Source organism: Toxotes jaculatrix, chromosome 16, assembly GCF_017976425.1.
Source record: "Toxotes jaculatrix isolate fToxJac2 chromosome 16, fToxJac2.pri, whole genome shotgun sequence".
Taxonomy (NCBI): domain Eukaryota; kingdom Metazoa; phylum Chordata; class Actinopteri; family Toxotidae; genus Toxotes; species Toxotes jaculatrix.
In genome coordinates this window covers 13,243,558-13,266,948 of record NC_054409.1, presented here as the reverse complement: position 1 = coordinate 13,266,948, position 23,391 = coordinate 13,243,558, and the positions used below count along the sequence as shown (strand labels likewise).

The following is a 23,391-nucleotide window of genomic DNA, read 5'->3' as shown; positions in this document are numbered from 1 at the left end:
CCCTTTGCCCTTTTCCAGCTCGCCAATCGCTGCAGCATCAAGTCGCTGTAAATGATCTAAAGCTGCAACTGATGATCGATTTTATTGCCGGACAACATGCTGATTATTGTTTTGACTGATAAAGTATTCAGTTAATCCTTAAAATGTCAAAAACTGTTTCAAATTTCTTGTTTGGTCAAACACACTCAATTTACAAAGATTTAAAAGAGAGAAAAAAAAAAAACAAGCAAATTTCCAGTCAACTGTCTTGTTGATTTATTAACTAATTATTTCAGCACTAAAATAACACACACAATTACATAGACTAGCAAATAGTCAAAACTAATATTCATGAAAAGTAAACAAATAACCTTTGTTATCATTTGCTTTTTTTCCCCTCACAGTCCTTTGAGCCAAATCCAGTCTGGCTGGTTTTCTGCCTCCTCAGCAACAGATTGCATGTGTCTGTGCACCCTGTGAGTAACCTGAGGGCAATATTACCCATGAGAAAAAGATGGTGTGGAGAAAGAATAAACAGGTGAGGCAGGGTGTGAGCGCCTTCTCAGGGTGATTCGATCTCTAATTGAAGTCATCAATAACACAGCCCACAGGTCTCACAGCGATATCGGGGGGCCTGCCAACTGTCTGCGGTCCACAAATTCTCTTTTATCACACATGCATACACAAACCACCACCCATATGCACACTCTGGCTGTAAAATGTGCAACTGTCAACTCTTTGGTAACCTTGTTGTTGTCTGAGGTGAGATATTAGGGCTTTTATGGGATCAGAAAGTGATGATACATTTAGTATGAAGGGGTATTATCTCTATTTAACAACTCCGTCTTTATAATCACTTGTTTAATCTTTGAGCTTTGGCATAAGAATCTCAGATAAAAGCCTTTTTTTCTCCCGCATTATGTTTATATAGGTCACATTCACAATTTATACTCATGTATATCTGCACTATATATCTGATATCTATGTCTCATGCTTCTTTATTTACTTCCTTCTTGTGAATTTGATATCTGTATTCGATACATTTCTCACATTACCTCTTGTTGACTTTGCAACTGATTAAAGAGATCTCTGAGAAGATACCACTAAAGCTGTCTTAAACCCAGACTCCTCTTATTTTAACAGAAAAGCCCATACAACAGCATTTTAAAGGGGTCGTGTCAGAGTGTAACTAGCTATCAAGGGGAATATGAAAAGGGCCACAACTGCACTCCAACAGATGTGACTAAGATCGAAATTAGTACCTGCATTATCCAGATTGTTTCTTTAACAACCATATGGGACCCAGGCTTGTTTCATCTGAATCACCAAATGGCACATGTCTTAAATATGCTTTAACAGGCTTTGCCTCCAGAGCAAAATTAACTCTGCTTATGTTGTGTCCCAGGCTGAAAATACTTCACAGCGCTTGTTCTTGTGGCGGTCGCTCTCATGGCTGCAAGCCTTTTATGGCCCTTTCTTCATTACTCATCCGATGAGTTTATTTAAAAATCTGTTTTGCCCTCTTTTCCTCTTCGTCAGTTGATGATCCACGCCTTCAAATTATGCTGCCATATTGAAAATAGACTCATTCTCATTCAAGTGAACACAGATGAAGACATGCACATACACACACACCAATTTGTTTTGTCCCACCCCTGTTGTCCCCTCAGTCATATGTTCCAACTAAGATCCATGAATCAGCTTTGCACAGACAAACAGAGAAACTGTGACATCAGTGTCAAAATATAGAAACTCTGCCTACATTTGACCATATAAAAACATCCACATTAATGCTCAAAGTCAACACTGGTCAGACATTAATGTTGTTAGATTTCTTCAAAAGACAGAAGATTTTACCTCTAAGAAAGTCTTCAAATGGAATTGAAAGTCTTCAATTCATGACTATATTTTGTTGCCACCTCTGTATTGCAGCAATGCAGAGTCATAAAGTTTTCCAAATAAACTTACATTTGGCATAAGTCATTTCAAACACTTGTCTCTGAGTCTAAACAAATGAAAACACAGAAAGTAGCCTCCTGAATTAGCTGACTATCTGCATTCGGATCTACTTAAGGGGAAACAAGCCAGCTAGCTGTTTGGTTGGCTATCTCTCCATAAAATATAGAATTTTCCTCTAATTTTGCTAGACCCTGTTCTCTTTAGGTAATAAATTCACAGGGAATTACCACCTGACTCTGCAGTTGCCCTCAGCTCTTATGGAGATGTAGTGTCTTTCGACTTGCTGTTTTGGTTTTCCTGCCTGCAGTTTCAGTTCACTCTCGCAGCTCTCATAGCATTGTTTTCAGTCACACAAAACGGCTAAAGATCCAAATATTTTTCTCAGGAGTTAGTGAAGACCAAAAACAGAGCTAAAAGACTGTGAATATTGGACCGTAAACACAACCACAAATGAATGCTAATGCTGCTCTGTATCTGCTGAAAATAGGCAACTGTTTACTAACAAGTTTGCTATATCAACTTAAAATGTGGTAATATGTCAATGTTGTGTTTGCAGCTTGTCTGCTGTTGTTAAGAATTTACAATTACTAATATACACAGTTTTGATTTCTCTTATATCTTACTGAAAATATTTTCTCACCATGGATGCATTTAAGAATTTCTGCTTATCATGTCCACTCAAATCCTGCCCTTCTTCCACTTCAAAGTGAGTTAAAAATAAGTCGAACGGTGAGATGGCACTTTCTGTTTTGCGGAGGGAAAGAGAGATAATGGCTTTTTACTGGCAGATAGCTCTTTTTCTCAAGAGGTCTGGCCTTGGGACAAAAACGGCAACAGAAAATGGCCCACAGTCAATACCAATCTATCCACCTGAATAGGATAACTCTTTAACCTGGATACCGCCACTCTTACATTCAATTTAACCTTTAATGCTTTAAGTCTAAAATATACTCTGATGGATTGATATGTTTCAGTGGTGACGGTCTGAGAAGTGCTCCTGTAAGGCTCGTGTCCTTCAGAGTGAGACCTTCTGCAACACCTGTCTTTTCATGTGTTTTGAGCACACAAACACAAACACACACACTCACACACATATGTCTGACAGTATCTGTGAATTAGCCTGGTGAAATGGTAGGATAACAACACTGCTTTTTACTGAAGGCTGTATATAGACCTCTACCATATAGAGTGGAGATACAGTACTTACAGCATTAGTGAAAAAGGATAACAAAGATGTATTTTCATCTCTATAAAGGCTGAAGATTTAAACCAAGAGAGTGTAAGAGAGAAACAGAAGTAAAGAGCATAAGATAGGTTTGCAGATTCATTGCAGAATCCTCTGCATTTAACTTCATGTTTAAATCTTTCTCTGCTGCTGGAGAGCAATGACATAAGCCAACTAGTCTCTGATTACCAACACAGCACATGAAAAATGAAACGCTACATTGCCAGCTAATTCACTTACATAAGAGCCTCAACTGGGACATGAATTCAAAAGTAACAGTGACAGAGAGAAATATAAAGAATAAACATGGAGAAGCATCCAGGCAGGAGGCAGAGAAAGCAAGGCAAAACCGTCCATATATTATTGTCTATTACAAGCCTATGCATTTTAAATTGTACTTTGTACTTCAGCCAAAATAAGTACAGTACATTAACGTGACATAAAACGTCATCTACACTGCAATTATTCTAATATATACTCTGCGCTTCAGGCCATTTTTTATATCACGGTGGATTTCTCAGTCGCATTGTTAAGATTCCTCCCACAAATCATCTTGCAGCCTTTAACACACACAGACACAGTCATGGGCAGAAGAGATTTAGTAACTATGATCAACACTCCAGCCAACAGTAAAGGGATGTAATTCTCCTGTAGTATTTCTGGAAACACGCCACTTTAGTTTTCATCTTAAGTCGAGACTGAGCCAGGCTGTTTTGCACTTCCTCTTCACACGTCCAAGTCGGATGCATCACAGTTGTTTCCAGCATGTATGTGTCTCTTAGTCTGTGTCTGTTGATATGTGTGTCCTGTCCTGAATAACACTGGAGAGCTGCAGACACACACAGAGACACACATGCATTTTGTCTCTGTTAATCTCAGTCTACCTCTTTCCTACCTCGGTCTTGTCTTCACAAATGATCGACAGTCAATTCACTAGCGCTGCATTTCTGTGACTGGCCTATTACCGGTCTGACTGACAGGCCAACCGACAGCAGGGCAAACGGCATCGACTGGAGGCTGATGGATGCTAATCAAAGCTAACAAGAACCTTTTCTGTCCCCTGACATACACTCACACACACACACACTCACACACACACACACAAACAGCACATAGCAGGAGAAGACTTGTTACAGCGGTTGATCAACCTCCCATATACATGTTCACACTACTTGTTTGTTTCAGAACAATCTCATGGTGGAGTGGTTATAATTAACAGTGCACAGTCACAGCAGCAGCTTGTGACAGTGTGACAGTAGTACTAACAACTATCTCCTTGTTACAACCTCTCTACTTTAGTTTATATATAATCATTACATCCTGCTGAAAGGCAAATTCACTCTGTACATTTTATAATGTTAAAAAAAGGGATTCTTAAATTGGTGCAGACTTGAGGTGCATTTGTGGAGCAAATTTTGGAGAGAAGAAGAGAGAAGACCCTGAGTGGATATGAACAGACTTTATTATATAGCTATATCTAATGTCTGTACAGTTGCTACAGTGGCCAGTGGTCAAATTTGACCAATAACAGAAATGTGCTCCTCGTTCAATCCAAATGCACATCCAAAGCCATCCTTGGAAATATCCTTGTATATATAAGTAGTCAATTTTTAGGATATAATGAGGTAGGTTTCTGGGAAATTAGCTGAGACCTGGGACCTGTGAAATAAAGCATTACCAAAATTTCCTTTTTGAGTGTTTTTGTAGTGGTTGTAGCGACTAACTGTGCAGTGTCATAGTAGCAGGTGTGTATTTGGATGTCAGTTGGCTAAAACTTTGTTTACATTTCCAAAGGATGTGTTTGACATCTAATTTATTCATTTTTCATCTTGGTTTAAATACAGGTTGAGGGAGGTGTGGGCAGAGGCTGAGCAGTCATCTACACATCCACATCTCATGACAGCTCTGAACCACACCATAACCACTAAACTTATTTTTGAGAGATCCGGTCAAATCTGAAGGATTTAATTTAAATACGTCTTGTAACACTTTACAGCATCATCACATTACAGTAGATAAAGACACTATCTTCCTTTTCACTGTGACTTAAAGCTAATTTGAACCCCTAGGAAAGACAAGAGACCACATTGTGTCCTGAACTTTATGGTATGTAACCATGGTAACAGTGACAATTATACAATTATCAGTCACAAGGCTCACAGAGTGGGTGAGACAGGGAGACACCTCTGTGCTTTCAGCAGTGTATCCAGCACAGCTGCATGCAGCTTTTGGACGGTCGCACTGTCTTTGAAACACTCACTTAAAACATTCTCACTCGAGTTCTCACCCAAACACACACACACACACTTCAATAAAAATAACACGTCTGCTTCCTTCAGCGGAACAACAGAGGCCCTGAAGCAAGATGCCACAATGTGTCCATCGGAGGTGAAACCCATTCTGTCTGTGTTGTGTTTTTCACTGAAGCCATTGCTACCTTGGCAGGCTAATTCAATTCATTATGGCTATTTGTGTCAGCGTAAAACACTGGAAGTTTCCACTATGTGGAGCACTACATCTCCTCACACAGTCAAGCCATCTGTTTGGTTCTCTGGAAGCCTTCTCTCGGTTGTTGGATCCTTTTTTAATGTACTTGTTTTAAACAACCAAACAGGCTCATCCAATCCAGGGATCATACTACTAACTGAATGCAACTGCAAGTAACTATTGCACTACTGCTCCAGGCACAGGAGAATTTGTGTAGCAAATAAATTGAAAATATTTCCATCTACCATGAGAAAAAAATAAATGGTCTTCAGTGACAGAAGTTTTTGTTGCCTTTGTTTAGCTGCAGACGTGGAATATAGTAGCTGTAAGGGAAGACTTCAGCAAGGTGAAAGCTTGTCAGAGTAAAGGACAATCTCAGTCACCATCAGCCTGACTAGCACCGATTCAGGGGGCAGTCATATCCCTCAGACAAGGGTTCAGCCATCTTCTGCTGAAAGATTTATAGAGGTCCTCTGATGGGCGCCCTCACCATGGATTCACTTAAGTAATCAATAGAGTTATGAATACCTCTTGGCGTGGCACAGCAGTAATAAAATTATCCCACTCTTCTCTGGCCCAGAGCGCAGACTGTGGGCACCACAGGTTTTCATATAGATCCTTTTCCTTTTTTCACCCTCAAGGAAAAACTGGCAAAAACTGGCAAAACCAACACAGACACACACACACAGACACGTACAACAAATACAAGAACACATTTGTGCCCACATATTAATCTACATCAGCAGCAGGGAGCGGCATCCCTCTGTGGCCAATAACACAGTGCACATGAGAGAAGACGCTTTCAAACAAGAACAGCATTTCAATTGAGGGCCCAAAGTTATTCCACACATTAGTGTGTCACTACTAGTGAACACAACTGAAGAGCAGCATCTTCTTTCCTTGAGTTTAAAGAAAGATCCCATGACAAGGCCTTAAGCAGAAGGAAGTGTGTGTCAAGAGTAAATAGTACTGGGTGTGAGGTTTTCTGTTGTGTGTTTATCTTTGTGAGTGTGTGTGAATGTGCGCTAAGCCAAAGCCTCTCTGGTGACACAGGGATTCCTTGAGACACCTTGTCCTTTGGCTGTCGCCCAATCTGCTGCAGAGAGCGGGCGGGGACGACACCGTGTCAATCATTAGTCACAGCACTGTGGCTGCTCTTTATGCCTCTGAAGAAATATAAATTAGTAACTGTGCTGCTTCTGTGGACGTCCAGTTCTTTGCGACTGTCCAATCAGAAACTGAACTCTCCGAAAATTAAATCTGAAAAGCGATCAAGGTTTCAAGACACTATAAAAAGGGTTAAATTGCAAAAAGGCAACACAGCATTGTATTAAATTAAATTGGATTAATTTCTTCCCCGGTCTGTGATGTGCCAAAATATACAAAACAGACTTCTTCTAGCTCATAGTCAATTAGATATCTGCCTCTGTTTCACATGATAAGTGACTAACCTCAACTACATCTGACAGACTGAGCCATGTGACTGTTGTACTACTGTACTGTTCATCATCTGCTGCGACTAGTCTGCTAGTAAGTGACTGTCACGGGGCGCTGAGATGTTAGATGGAAGACTACAGTTTAGAGTCAGAGTCAGAACGAACAGTACCCAGTTCCCAGGTTAAAATCTAACATCAAACCTGTACAGGCTTTTCAGTGATATAGCTCAGTTCTTTGAGAGGCAATGCAAAGCTGATTTGGAATTAAAACTCAGGAGTCTAAATATAAAAAAGTCACTCAAAAGGACATTCACACAGTGGTGTGGAAGTATGCATGTTGCATAATAATTCAGACCCGGGCTGAGCACATTTGTGACTATGTGACTCATGATAGTTACAGCAGGACTTCTCTTTCTTGCTCGTCCTCTGCAGTGTTTGGAGTCATAGCTCACACACTACAGATTTTCTTATTCTTTAGTGGTAAATGTCAAGTTCTTAAGAAGCCACTGGGGAAACAAGATGCCATGTTTGCACTGTAAACATCCCATTTCATAACTTGTTCACATGATAAATTGCTCATGTAAGAACAGAGTAACATTTTAACACCCCATACAGATACTGAGACACTGACTGTAGTTGTGTTGCTGGATTTCTTATTGATGTCAGAAGTTTGCCTTCAGGCAATGCAAGCTTTGGTTAATATAATTTATTATTTCTTCCTTTCAAAATCTCTAAAAGCCTGCAGATGGAGGCCGTCAGACTGCTTTGGAACAATTCTGGGTTTATGTTCACCAATGTGCAAGTAGGGATTTAACATTATTTGTTCATGACATGTTGAGAGCTGCAGCAGTTAGCCTATTAGCTGATCGACAGAGAGTTAATCGGAAACAATTTTCACAAACGGAAAATTGTTTCAGTGATTTTTTTAAGCAAAAATGCTAATGAGGATTCGCTGATAAATACTTTAGCTCTTGGACTGTTGGTCAGAAAAAAAGAAAGAAAACTGAAGACATCAGTGTGGGCTCTAAGAAGAAATTTAACCATTTAACCTTTTATAGACTATACGATTAATACATAAAATAATCAGCAGGTTAATTGATGATAAAAAAAAAAAAAAATCATTAGTTGCAGCCCTAGACTGTCACTATCATAGGATCAGACCATGCCGTCATCCTGCTGAGCAGCACCAGGGGAGGAAGTCAGCATTTCTCAGCTTACCACCTACATCTCCATTATACTGTCGATATTGGTTTACCCATCAGGGGTGTGTGTAACTGTGTGTTCATGAGCACGTGCAAACGTGTCCATTCGTGTGGAAAAGGGTGCGTAGACGCTGTGAGCTGGGCCACAAGGTGAGGAGAGGGGAATACGATGCCCTGTGTCACGACAGTCAGTTTCTAGTTTTGCAACAAGTGGGCTACAGCATCAATAATGGATGATAGAGGGAGGGATGAGGCAGGGAGGCAGAGTGGCGTGTGCATGCGAACAAACATGCCTTCTTATCAAAATTCAACAGGCAACTAGTGGGTATGCATTCAGCTCTACATGTGTATGAGATGGTAAGTGTGTTCCTAAATATTTGCATTTGCATTTTTGTGTATTCATGTAGGGAAGGCAGAGCAGGAGAAGTGGCATGCTGTACAGCACAAAGAGGTAATTTAGAAATGTTTACTTCGGGGAAACGTCTACATTATTCGAACGTTTATGCGTACGAGCAAAGAGGCAAGGCAAGCGACTGTACGTCCTCCTTACAGGTGTGACAAGAGGAAAAAAAAAGTGGAGTCGCCACTCCAAGGCAATCACTACCACTTTGCCCCGAGCTCGCTCTGCCATTTATAGGTCTATTAAGTGGGCCAAATGAGCGAGAGCTGCAGTGACAATGACACAGGCAGATACTGTATGTAAAAGTGGAACGCTGGAAGAGAGAAAAAAGAAAACAGAGTGAAAAGAAAAAGCGAAGAACTGACAAAAAAAGGAGAGAAAGAACATATAACTGAAAAAAAAGAGCTTCTTAAAAAATGAGACTGTCTTTGACCATGTGGACACCATGTGGACACTACAGAGGAAGCTCCAAATCCCACAACAAAAGCAGCACATGCGGAATCACTTCATATTCTCTTCCTCCTACATTCACAAACAGCTCTCTCTTGCTCTCTCCCTCTCTCTTTCTCTCAGTGTTGTTCTTTTAACACAGAGAAATATATTCAGTAAAGTCAGTGTCAGGTGAAGTTCCCACTCAGCTGGTGAGTTTGTTTTTCTAAACATCTTCTTGACATTTTACACACCAGGGCGTCAAAGGGTTATTCCCAGTCCTCCTAGTCTCATATTTGATGGGCTAATAACATAAACATGTGCTCATGCTCGAGTCAAATTGCCCATTTGGCGTTAAGCCATCTTAGACAAAGTGTCAGCCCACAGCAAACATCACACGCCTTTGGTATGGTTTTGTTATCGTGCAGTCAGAGTTATTTGCACAAGGTTTCTGTTGAAGACTTACAGATTGCAGATAACCAGGCCCTAACCAGAAAACTCTTGACAGAAACTACCAAGAGTGGTTGCTAAGCCGTGTTGAGCCTCTGCAACATTTAGAAGTTACGTAAATTATTTTTCACTTAAAAATGTGTGTTTTAAGTGCTTTTCTCTGGGGCACAGGTTGAGCTGAAAAAAGCTGGAGAGTTGAATTTCTCGTCTCCATTTTGCTCCCGGGTAGGTACGTAGGAGGAGAATCAGGCCGAGAGCTGCTGGCTTGGATTCTGCCGTCTGTCAGAAGAAAAGAGGGCTAACAATGGACTGAAACAGAAAGACAGAAAGGGGACAATACTGCTGCAGATAAAAGGCTTTTAAAATTCTGACTGTGAAAAGACCTCTGCATCGCACATTTAATGACAGATTTTCGCAGATTGCTGATTTCCATTCACATTTCTGTTGCCCTGCTCAAATCATTCAGATTCATCCAGAACTCAGTTGTTATATTGGACCACATTTGATACAATCACGACTGTGTCTCAACTGAGAGGCAACAAATTAAAATCCCTGCGATAACGTTTGGAGACCATCTGTGGTGATGTGTCGTGATATTTTTGCAGACAAGTGCAGTCTCTCCATGAACTTGAAAATCAGTTGTCATGGCCAAATTGGGCTTAAAACCAGCCTTTATCTTGTATAGTGTGCTCCAGGCTGAACAGCACTGAGTGAAAGAGTCAGGAAGAAAGAGAGAGAGAGAGAGAGAGAGGGAAATGGTCAGGGGGATAGAGAGAAGGATATTAAGTGACATAAAAGAGATATCACAGAAGGAGGGATGTTACCGAAGGGCATTCAGGGAAAAGAGAGAGAAGGAAGGGGAGGGAGGCAGATCGTAACATGAAATCTGATCTTCCCCAGGAGCCTACAGTTATCCAGTCCCTCTGCAACAAGCAGCTCAACAAATAACAGACAATAAAAGGAGCCAGAGTCGGAGAAAGCACAATGGAAATCAAACTTCTCTTCACATCAGCTAAAATGTTTTGGGGTTTTTTTCCTTCATATTTTTGGACGTTTAACAAAGGTCTGTTCAGACCTGACAGATTCCGCTCTTCCTCAAAAATTGATCAGGCCACAGTGCAGCCAGTTTGAGAGATTTTCTTTTCCTTCCACTCCCGACTGAAGCAGCAGACAGAAGTAGCCCGCTGCAGCGCTGATCAGCAGCCAGCCACTTTACACATGTGCGTGATAATGTGTTATTTTTATAGCATAGCTTCCTCATTCTGCAGTCTCACTATTGCAACCTCTCCACCTCTTACCCACACAGCAGGATGCCCCCTCCCAAATCTTAAAACACACACACATACACACCTCCACCTTTAATAGCCCGGGCAGCCCTTAACAACTACCATTTATTGAGCAACCCACTCAGCTGTCCAGTGCAAACACAGTCCGATAACAAAGAGCCTGAGGGAAGGAGGAAAGAGACGAATACACACTAACAGAAAGAGAGCGAGAGAGTTGAAGGGCCCAAAGGAGGCAGAAGGCCCAGAGTGTAACATTAAAGGTAGAAGAAGGACTGGCTGGCTGTAATGAGTTCTTTGTTGTGTGTGTGTGTGTGTGTGTGTGTGTGTGTGTGTGTGTGTGTGTGTGTGTGTGTGTGTGTGTGTGTGTGTGTGTGTGTGTGTGTGTGTGTGTGTGTGCGTGCGTGCATGCATGTGTGTGTGTGAGTCCAAGCCAGGAGTGGAGGCTGGATTTCAGGACAATCTCACAGTTTCTCCAGTCAATATTTTCCCTACACACTTTCCTTCATATCATAGGCGTATCAGCTTGATGGCTTTGAAGTGGGAGCTCTATCATTTGGGATGAGAGGTGAGTAAAAGTAGGAAAGCCACACCTGTTATGTCAGTGAGTCAGATACATAACTAATAAACATTTTTTTAATTCCCCAGCTCATCTCATTTTCAGGTTGTAGTTACAAGTTGTCAGTCTCAATAAAATCTTTGGGTTTTAGTCATTTTTTTGACAACGACAAAATAGATGTACTAATGGTTTCGAAACAATTCAGATTTGAAAAACTGATTTCATATTGGATTCAGAGTCCATAAAATGCTATTGAACCCACACACGAGCGACATGTCTACCATGAGAGAAATCCATTATGTCTGCTTCCATGCTTTGGTATTTGATTAAGAAACACCAACAACGTCTAAGAAAGAGTATGTCCATGCATGTGTCCTGTCTGGCATAGGGGAAGAGGACAAGGTGTCTCATCCTCTAGCTCTTCATTTGCAGCCACAAAAAGCTAATAAGGTCTGAAGCGCTTCCTCTCTCTTCTCCGGCGTTTCAGCTTTGCTGTGGAAACAACTTCAGGCACTTTTCTGTCCCCGCAGGAGCGCACTGATGACTCCTGTGCTTCTCTTCTAGCAAAAGGAAAAAGAGGGGTAGTACCCACACTGGATATTACAAGCCTTCAAGAATTTAATGAGGCAATGTTTTGACCATCATGGTCTGTGCCAAACCGGGGCTGGATGGGAACACCATAAACCTTCTCTGCTTCTCTGCTAGAAGCCAAGATACATTCAGGTGATGCATGTGAAATTTCATTAACAATGTTCACCTACAAGATCTGCTGAACAAGCCAGCTGAGGTCACTATAAGACACTTTAATCAACTAAAGACTATTTATATTAATTACCATGCATCTCTAAGCACAGGTGCATGATGTTTCTTATTATTTACATGAATGGTTGTCTTGATATCTCACTCTTTAGAACTGTCTTCACTACCCAGGATTTGGGAAAGAGGAGATTCCTTTGTGTTGCGATATAAACGAAAAGACAGCAGGATTTCAAGGACATACATGAAGTGAAGGACAGGGAATAATACTACATTCTACATATAGCTTAACCCTTACTGTGCTGCAATCCTTTCTGCTGACAGTAAGCTGAGGTTAACTCCATTAGCCAACTAAACCAATTTTCCATAGAATTATAAGCTTTTAAGTGTCTGTTTCCACATACAAACACTACAGCTGCACAGATTAAACATACGTGTACCAGGAATACATTGTGGACACAGAGAAGAAGGAAACACAGGCATGAAGAAATAGCTGGAGGAAAAGAGAGAAAACAAAAAGACGAAGACTCAGCCGTGCAGACGCAGAGGAACAGACTCGGCAGTCTATACTGTTCTGTAACAAGGAGACATTTGGCATTGATTGTGTTGTTTTATAGGCATTCGCCAGTTAAACCCCTATTGGACAATTACAGAGAGAGCCCGCTTGCTCCTGCAGGGGGGGTTGTGACTTTGATCTCTCCCTGCTTTTCCCCTTGCTTGGTGGAAAACCCTCGGAAACAAAGACGGAAAGGTGATGCACCCCTAATTGGCTGCAAGCAAAGGAAACGAGAAGCAGCTGGCTGAATGGAGCAAAGATGGAGAGCAGGAGATAGAGAAAGAGAGGAAGAAAATGGGGGAAAAGTAAGAAAGGAAGATGAATAAAGTGAAAAGAGAAGAGCTTTAAAGAGAAATGAGGTGGGAAAGAAGAGAAAGAATGCCTCATTAAATTAAAGAATAGCTCCATTTGATTCATGTTAATTTTCTTAAAGCCTGGAATTTCTGCTCAGAGTAATGCAGGACTAATTGGTCAAAATGTCTACACACAAACCACCAATCACACTGTACTTGATCCTTTCTCGTACATAATTTTGAGGAAATTATCATTAATGTCAACCTCACATGTGCACACATGTAGTTAAACACAAATACATGCCTACGCGTGATGAGTGATGATAATCCTAAGTGTAATATATAGGACATCATGCATTAGTGCTGTAATGAGTGCAGTGTGATGTGTTACATGAGGGAAAAAAAACTAATAGTAATCTGATTGTCAGTCAGCTTCTAATTCCCAGACTAAAGAGTGGAGATTAAGGCTTACATGTTTGCATGACTGGACAGGTTTCTGTTGACCTTTAATCCAGAAAAGAATATCACCAGGCTTTCAGTTGTGTTTCCAATTGTGTTTAACACATGCGCCGCAAGCCAACAAAGTTCATGTCAATCATTAAAAAGAGAATCTTTAAAATATTACACTAGTTGAAATTATTAACTGATCTTACTGAGTCTAAACTGCACCTGACAGAGCTCCTCAAGGAGGAGACAACGTGCTGTTTTCTCAGGCTGTGAAGTACTTCCTGTGACATGTAAAATAGGTGGTGACCCTTTCATGTCTTGTGTAGAGCACCAGTAGATCCAGACAAAATTAAAAAAAAGCAGAATGCAGCTCTGCACGGCTCTAAGGGCCGTGTGGGTCATTCTGATATTAATCTTCATAGACGCCATGTTGCCTTGTGGTCTTAACCAGAAACCATAAACCAGGTCTTTCTTTCCAGCCCACTCCCCCCACCCCTGACTTTAACCCCGTCCCTTAGAGAGCTGGCTGTGATTAACGACCCGTGCAGCTAACCTAGGATACACAGAAAACCAGAAAACACACACCAGCAAGCACTTACACTACGAGGCCAAGGACCTGTGGTGAGCGGTTAGTGGTGGACGCTAACTAGCGCAGTTTTTCCCTGCACTGCGGCCAATCTAGGACGAGCTCAGTGACTGCGACAACGTGGGCCATGTTACACAGAGCCAAAATGGCCGCTGTTCAAAAGTTACAGCAGTTACACATGGGGAGAGACAAGTCACCAGAATTTATGCAAGGGATTTTCCAAAGACTTTTTTTTTTTTTTTTTAAAGAGAGAGGTTGGTCACCAGAGGAAAGACTGTGGCTGGATGCTTGGCACAGGAAATATACAAAAAGGAGAAGAAATAAACAGGAGCAGGGAAGAGTAATTGCCCTTTGGAGGGCTGTCAGTGTGTGTTTATGTGTGCATGTATTTGCATGTCTGTCTGCAGCGTCCAGTGATGATCATTCAATCACCTTCCCTTCACATTATGTCCTAAACTCTCCCCAGGCCTGAAACTAAAAAGACAGTGGACACACACAATCACTTCCTGTCCTTAAAACTTTAACCCCTGCACATCAACACACATGTGAGGTCTGTGGTCGAGCGCAGGGCTGAAACTGGTGGCTCTGGCCCCACTAATCCACACCAGGCAGTTTGACCCTCACTGGGGATCTGCTCCACCTACCTGCGGCCTTACACTCCACAGAATATTTGGACCAAATTGTTGCTGGGAGAATGATATCAAGATTTCAAGTCTGCCTTGAAAAAGAAGTACCCTACACAGCATGAATGCATAAATGTTTCACTATAAATGCTCAAGACCAACTCAATGTGGTTAAATATAGTTTTAAAAAAGCATACTAACACAAATCTTGAATGAGTAAACAGACTTTTCTCTTTTTTCTCAGAAAGGAAGTTTTCTTCCTCCATAACTGATCCCAGCAAAGGGGAACAAAGGGCCCGTTTTGTGCCTGCATAATTGGTCTGAGCAGGTTGCACCAGCCCAATGAAAAGCTGAGCTGAGCTGAGCACCCAGCTGGCAAGAAAGGCAGATCCGCCCCCCCACCCCTCTCCCTCCTCTACCTCTTCTTCTTCTTCTTCTTCTTCTTCTTCTTCTTCTTCTTCTTATCCTCCCATGCTTCTCTCCTCTCCTTTCCACCACTCAAGGCCTGATTGTGAGTCTGCAGCTCCTGTGTGCCGGCTGAGGTAACCGGGGTTTTCACTGCCAAACTCACTTAACAGCACACACTGAACGAGCCTTTTTAAGAGCTGCAGTCACTCCCCCCTCCTCCCTCAGTGTGAAAAGGGGGTCATTGTGCCACACCGGACTACTGTAAAGCATGTGGGGTTGGCCGGAGGTAACACTGACAAAATCTCTTTCAGTGTCTCGTGAGCTGTGTTGTACCCATCCTTCCTTTTCATCCTCTGCCCCCTCCACCCCCTGCCCACCTCCCTGCACACATGGAAATACATGCTGAATCACATGGTGGAAAGGACACAACCGCACATACACACACACATACAGAGGCTCAGAGAGGAGGAAGCATACACAGACTCAGATCCTCTCTGGCAGCCTGCTCCCACTGTAGCATTGCTGCTACAGGTCGTCATCTCCACTGATCACCTGCTTGTTACAGGATTTACACTTGCTCAGAAAATCCGCTGAGATAAACACGCGCGCACACACATGTGCAACTGACACTCAACTCCGATTTCCTAGGAAGTGAGTGCAAGTGTGTGTTTCTCATCATAACGTTGAGCAAGAAAAATATTTAGAGGAATACCCAGAATCACACAGAGTGGAATCGTCTACAAAGGTCAGGGACACCAAGCCCTTTTCTCAATGACTGTTTTTTTGTCCAACACATGCTGTTATACACAGAATCACACAGTAAGGTGTGATTTGACAATTTTCAGGTCAAAAGACATATGGGTTAAAACTGGGCTGAATATAGTTGAACAAATTAGTCTTTTCAGACTTTCAGGTCACATGTAACCATTGTTTCAATATGAAGCAAGACTGGGTTGCACAGGCTATTAGGAATTCCATTACTAAGGCTGAGCAAAATAAAGTCCGTCCAAAGGTCTTAGAGACTATCAAACTTAAGAAATATGTTGTCTAGTAAAGACTTTAGTCATGTGTAAATTGGAAAGGAAGCAGTATATCTCTAACAGTATTTAATTTACTGATACACGAATACATAGAAAAATATGTGTTTTTAGATAACCTAGCTAACCATAATAGGTCATTATCAAAACAGTGTTTGGCACATTGTTTTAGAATTTGAATTATATTGTGTTATTTTTGCAAAATCATAATAAAAATCTTCCCAGTTTCCATCAATATTAAACAGCATTATACTGAATGTCAACTATATTTCATATTATCTAATTTAATTTTCACTCTAAACAGGTCTTATACTATGTTGGTGTAACTATGGGTATGGGCCCCGACATCTAAATGTCTCTATGACCTACAAATAGCCAACCAGCTATTCTTACTGAGATCCTAAATGAAATGACAGAACCACTCTAAATTCACATGATATCTGAATGCAAAAACACCACTCGTCTATAAAAATAAAAAGAGGAGATAAATAGCCCAGAAAGGACAAAAAAAAGAGTGTAAGAGCTTGTAGCTGCCTAAAATTACAGCCGTTGACAGGACCCAGCAGAACAGGGTTGAGGTCGTGGACAAAACAGCCATTGAGGATTTCTCAGGCCTGTCCTGCTTTGGCATCCCTGCCCTCAGAGACACAAACCCACAGGTATTTACTGGTTTTAGAAGGCCATTTCTCTTCAAATGAATCAATGGAAACAGCGTACACAGAGAGGTGGCATTTTGGGTTACCACCCATTTCATTACAGAAGGTAGTGAAAGCTCCCTTTCTTTAGTTAACTGACCTCACTAAAACTTTCAGCAGGTAATATGTGTGTGGTTTGGTCGGTGACCTGGACATGCCTGCGCACACTGCTAAGCCTCGGAAAATGAGAGTTTTACCAGTTAAACTCCATCTAATCTTCATTCAGCTTTCCACAAATCTCATATTTCCCCCACCTTTCCCTACTGCCTGTGTGTGAGCAACATTTTGATTGTTTTGCTGGTTTCATTTCATTTTATTTACTGGCCTGACTGTGAACTTTTGCCCCTTTAAAAAAAAAAAAACAATTTTCATGTGCTACATATAATGCGAATTTCCTTCACTATTTTCAGAGATTTACTTGCAGGAATGCAGATGAGAGGAGTTGAGTCACGGTGATGTGAAAGAGACTTGTCAGTCGTCTAACTCAGCATGAATGATCAAATGCGTAATGTAACAGTGTCACACTCATGTTTCTTCAATTCACTTCAAAAATGAAAAGTTGGCAGCTGAAGGTTTTTGCCTCCAAACATGTTTCACTGTTTTTATTTTTTTTTCATGAGCCTAAATTCAACCTGCCAGGCGTCTCCGCTTTCCCACTGAATGACACTCGAGGGAGACGTCTTTATTTTTAATGTTTCACTCATTTTGTCATTCTGTCTTTCTGTTACCGTCACAAAGACCTGCTCAGCACGTAAACTTCTGATCCTGAAACGGCCTCCTACCCTCCTTGCATTAAATAAACAAAACACACCATGAAGCTATTACTACTGTTGTTGGCGAGAGAAGAGAAGAGAAGAGAAGAGAAGAAGAGAAGAGGAGAGAAGAGAAGATGGGGTGACTCTTCCAGAGAGACAGTGGTGTCTCCAGACTCAGGTCCACCACTGGCAGGAAGCATCTTTCTTCTTTGGGCCGGTCAAAGCTTCAGAACAGGAGCTCATAGGCGCACACCTTATTGCTGAAGGCAAAGCAGCCTCAAGGTATACGAGTAAACATCAAGTGTGTGTGTCTTTGTGCGTGAGCCTGAGTCTGTGTGTTTCTGTTACGCAACGGGAGAGTTCTTCCCATCTGTGCCTCTCTGCAGCCCCCGCATCCCTGACCAATGAAGCGAGAAACGACAGCTCTGCCTTGCATTCTGCCTCCCTCAGTCTTCCTCACAACACCGTCCCACTCTTCAATATTACCATCAGCCGCCCCCCCCCCCCCCCAAAAAAACCAAACAAACACACACTCCTGACTCTTCTTCTGTTACTGTGCTCTCAAAATGTTTTGGTCGGCATAAACTATACACCACCGGGGGCCCAAAAATTACGCAACATTCATCGCTATCATCACCTTCACTGTCAACATCACGCCTGTCTGTCGTCAGCTTAAACGAAAACAAGACCACTCCGCAGGGTGTCTAACCAACATTTTACTTCTTAAGCTCAAATTCCAGATTATCCCACTAAGTGCATTGCTGTCTGCAACTCACGCCCCCTCCCTCCATCCTCCATCTCCGACCCTGCTCTTCCAGCTCGCCTAACTCCCCACAGGGCTCATTGTTGTGGAAAAGATGTTAAAACAAAGAGAGCAGACAGTGCAGCGATAATCCTAAACATAGCAGCTGGGGAATTAGCTAGCCATTTGCTGGGGACTTGCACTCTGGGTTTGCTGCTGCTAACTATGCACAATTTTAATTGTTGAATTGTTGAAGAACGTTAGCGTTCTAAATTTGTTGATGGTGTTTGCATATTGCTTGCCATCAGTGAGGGAATGGTAATTTTTTAAAAAAAAGGGAAGATGCCTTTCACCTTTACCGCAAATATTTCCGAGACGATTTTCCGGACAGGATGCGATCCTGCACTTTGACGATAGCATCCTGTCTGCAAAAACATTTTAGTTGATTCCACCAGGGCCACTGTGTCAGTAGTTCTATTCACATAAATGAATTATAGATGCACAGAGACCTGTCGTCTGTTCAGGATATTTAGGCAATGAGCAGTATCAGGTTTCAGACAGTAATGCTGCCCAGAATTATGACAGCAATACCTTCAGTACTGAGACAAATATTACAGCAGCATAGCATGGATGAAATTAGGGTTTCACTTTATTTAAATTATCTATAACTTCATTGTACGGGCAGGTGTCTCTCATGGGCAGGGGTTATAGTATATCAGCTGCACCTCTGTGTCTTCTTTTCTGCTTACACACTTTCTTTCTCTTTTACTCTTTGTGTTTTCCATCCCCCCACCTAATACTCCATTTCTCCCTCTGCTTCTCTCTCCACTTTTACTATCTATCTGACTACCTCTTCCCCTCTTTCCAGTTCACCCTGGCACCAGGGCAGGCGTGCGATGCCAGCACCCTGCTGCCTGTCTGGTCCAGCAGGGCGCCAGTCCCAAATCTGTTACAATATAGTGGGCGCTAAAACGCTACTCACTTCCACAGCAGAAAACCATAGAGAGACAACACACCAAAATGTGCAGTGCTGCTCCAAACCGCACCTTGGTAAACAGCACTCCATGTCTAAAAATTATGTCAAATATTTGAACTACCCGAGCAGTGTTTGGTTTTAGTCCTTGTGAGCGGGCACAGCCTCTACAATGGAAACTTTACTGAGGAATTATAGTAAACTAAGCCCTCCTAATGTGCTTCTTCAAGCAACACACTCCACTGTTGTTGTGCTTCAGCCTGGCAGCTAAGGTTGCCAGTGCCCCTGTCTTTAGCTCCAGGCTGCACATCTATCTGCTAGCTGCTGTTCTATTACAGGTGCCATGGCTCCAAGGCTTGCAATTTAGTGGTTAGGGATACTGCGGATAATTGTTTGGAGAGATTACAGTGGATTTCTTTTGTCCTGGTCTGTTATATAAGCGAGTAAATAGTTTCAGCTTGAGGTTCAGGGACTTGTCTTCTACTATGTCACAATTCAGACAGACAGAAAGAAAGACAGGCAGGCAGGCAGACAGACACCTGTGATTGGAATTCCATACTCAGAGCCCGCAGGAGTCATCTGAGAAAGGCTAGACCTGCAGTTTCAACCCAGACTGACCGCATTTATTGTTCACCCACCCGCTTGACATTCCAGGAATAAGCAGAGGTGGATCTTTCATCTGTCTCCCACACAAGGCCTTCCAAAGGACATGCAGTCCTGCGTGTCTGCATGCACATGCATAGTCGTGCGCACAGTATCAATCATTTGAACATTTGGCCGCTTTGTGGTTTTAAGAGGAAAGACATATAACGTGAAAAAGAGGCTAAAAATGCAAAAGAACAGATGCCAACATCATTCCAGCATGACTAAATTACACTCATTCACTCAGGCTTTCATTCATTTTTCCCACATAAACAACCAGACACACTTGGTTTCGGTATGGGCTCTGAAATGTCCTTTGCACTCCAGCCCACCTGCTCTCTGCCTCAACAAAGATTAAAGATGGCATCCACCACTCACCTAGGTGATCTCCATGGAAACTGTTGTCATGGGATGTTCTACCGTGGGGCATGAGGTCGTGATGGGCAGCAGGTGGCCAGATTTGACCAGTCTTGCGAACACTCACAATCGTGGCCTCAGACATGACCACGTGGCCCTGCTGCCGGTGGTGACGCTTCTGGGACTGCGGTGTCGGAGGGCTGCTGCTGTCCAAGGAGTGCTGGGAGTTCTGGGAGTTCTGGGATGGCGAGCGGCTCTTCTCTCTGAAGGGTCGGCGGAAGGCCGTGGTGGGGCTGGGTGAGACATGGCTAGATTGGCCTGAGGAGAAGTCCTCCTCGCTGGACGTCAGGTTCTCGTTGGAGCTGCAGTCTGGTGTGTAGCCGCCACCTCCACCGACATCCTCAAAGCTACCTGGGGAGTATGAGCGGCGTGGCCAGGTGAGGAGGTGGTCATCCCCTCCCCCATGGTCTCTCATTGTGACTCCACTACCACCTCCTCCACCACCTCTACCATCTCCACCACCACCACCTTCACCCATCATCACCCCACCTACATAGACACTGGAGTAGGCCTGGAAGTCTGAGGGCTGCCAAGGCGGGGGTGGAGGTTTGCCCCCGTTGGCCCTCCCTGAATGTCTCTGGTTGGGTTCTCCATCCTCATATTCTGCATCATAGCCACATGTGCTCTCAGTGGACCGTCCTCTATACACTGGCCTGGCACGAAGCTCCCCAGCCACTGTTGCCAGGTTACCTGGGAGGGAGTGAAGAGATCTTTTTCGCTCCATCTGCATGGCCTGGCTGCCCAGGGAGCTGATCTTGTCAGAGACGTCACGGTCATTGACCCTGACCAGACCCCTCTCGTGGTGGAATTCCATGTTGGTGTAAAACGGCGGTGGCGGCGGCGGCAGCTGTTTCTCCTGGCCCTTGGCTACATCACCCGCAGAGTGAGAGTTGGCCCGTTTGATCCTCTCAAAGTTGGATCTAAGAGCTGCCACACCAAGTCCCATCCCAAGCTTGTCCTTGGGGTCAGAGGGCAGCTCCTTGTCTGGGGGTGGAAGGGTGGGCCTGCGGGGAGAGACGGAGATGCCGCCTCTCTGCTTGGATGGTGAGAGGCCGTCCAGGTTGTCGCAGGACATCGACTCAACTTGCTGGGGTACCTCAAAGGCTGCCTCCAGTCCATCTCCGTGGGAGGCTGACTTCCTGGCTGGTGGAGGTCTGGGTTTGGTCCTGCCAGCTCCATCTCCAACAGGCTGAAAACGATTCCTATCCACAACACCCCCGCTAACACCGCCGTATCCTCCACCACCTACTCCTATTCCAACCCCACCAGTCTCCTGCATGTGTGGCTGCTGGGACTGAGACTCTGCACCCTGTGCAGCTGCAGGGTCCATCCCCTCGTTCAGTGGGGTCTTCCTGAAACCCCACCGCTGCTTGTCGTAGCTCTTCCTCTCTTTGGCCAGGAGGGTCTGCAGGTAGATCATACGGAAGCGCTCCTTGTTCACCTCTTGCTCCAGGCGCCTGATGGAGGCTTTACACTTCTCCAGCTCCTGCTCAATGCCCCCGACTGACCGCAGCTCCATCTTAGGAGGCTCTGACTCTGGGAATTGTGCCTTCCACGCTTCAATGAATCCCACCGGCTCCACCATATTGTGCCTAATTTATTTCTGTGGCCGACCCTGATACAAACACTGGGGGGGAAGGTGCCAAGGGCGCACCGTCCGTTCCTTTTCAGTCCAGTTCGCCAACAGAGTCCTTACCGACAACAATGTCCACCTCCAACTGCAAAGCTGTGGCAGTGTTTATAACAGGCCTTTAGGTAACCCGTTCAGAAACACACAGTCTAATTGCTGACACTTGTCGTGGGTTGCGCAGTCGCAACAATACATCCCATTCTGAACAAGAGAAACCGGCTGTTCAGTCACAGGAATAACAGGGAATGTGTGGGACAGAAAAAGGAATAAAAAACTGTAACACAGCTCGTCTTTCTCATGCATCATTCCAGGAAAGGCCACTTTCAAAAGAAGAATAAAAATAAAAAATAAAAAATCTCAGTCTCGACACAATGACAGCAGCTGTCTTCGCGGGGTGACACGGGTGCTCTGGATCTCATGGAGACAAAAAAATTGAAGAAAGTGTTTTAACCTTGCTGGATTTACTCACTGTATGAGTCTGCCATTCCAGGTTTGGCAGCGATGTCTAGTCCGTTCACTCTTGCCCATTCATATGGCAGTAATCCCAGGTGCTGCTGCTCAGGACCAAGCGCCTTTGTACCAGCAGCGCTCAAGGAGAATGAGTAAAAAGCGCAGAACACAAGCGACGCAACATCTGAGTTTCTCAGAGGAGGTGATCAAACAGCGGGACCCGGTGCGAGTAAATAATCTCTTTCATTATCCCATTTTCTCCACGGCACGAAGTTGATATTGTTGTGTGTGGCTTTTTCTTTTTTTTAAATGCTCTTTTCCAGATTTCTCCCGTTCCTTCGGCCGTGATGGTGCTGCTGTGTGCGCTCCCATCTCAGGCCAGCAACACTGGAGGGCTGTAAGAATGGGAGGGACCAGAGTGACAGTGAGACTGCTGGTTAAAGAGACAGAGCAGGCAGGGATGCAGTCACTCACTCACCTGACCATTATGGGTCCAGGCTTTAGTGTGTGGTTGGGAAATTTAACTGTTCAAACTTATTTTCATATCTAATATTCCAGGCATTTGCATGAGTCTGAATGTAAGCCAATAAGGGCTTGTTACAGTTTGTTTCTTTATCTCACTGTTTAGTTGCACCAGTGCTGTGTTTTATCCACTGTGTCCAGTGGAAGTGCACATTCAGGCAGCAACATATAGCCTGCAAGTCATATATTACTGACTTAAAGTAAAGCCTAAAATTTTAATATATTCTTCAAAAGGTCTCAGGAAGCAGTAGGTTATCACTGCTCCCAATATTTACACTATTATACTCTTTATTAATAACAATCAATAAAGGTAATTTAGGTATATTACTCCTTCTAATTTGCTTTAAAACAGGGGTGTCCAAACTGTCCCACAAAGGGCCGTGTGGCTGCAGGTTTTTGTTCCAACCAATGAAGAGCACACAGTTTGAACAATCAACTGTCTGAAGACTG

The 23,391-nt window shown here is 43.4% G+C and overlaps 1 protein-coding gene across 1 annotated transcript in view; it reads right to left on the bottom strand.

The window, feature by feature from the left end:
• Nucleotides 1–22,780, bottom strand: part of bcr (BCR activator of RhoGEF and GTPase) — a 76,813-nt gene extending 54,033 nt beyond the window's left edge. Inside the window, exon 1 of the mRNA XM_041059561.1 lies at nucleotides 20,301–22,780. Within this exon, the coding sequence (XP_040915495.1) occupies nucleotides 20,301–21,924 (1,624 nt within the window). The 5' untranslated portion in view covers nucleotides 21,925–22,780. The remainder of the gene's footprint in view (nucleotides 1–20,300) is intronic.
• Nucleotides 22,781–23,391: the final 611 nt, after the last annotated feature.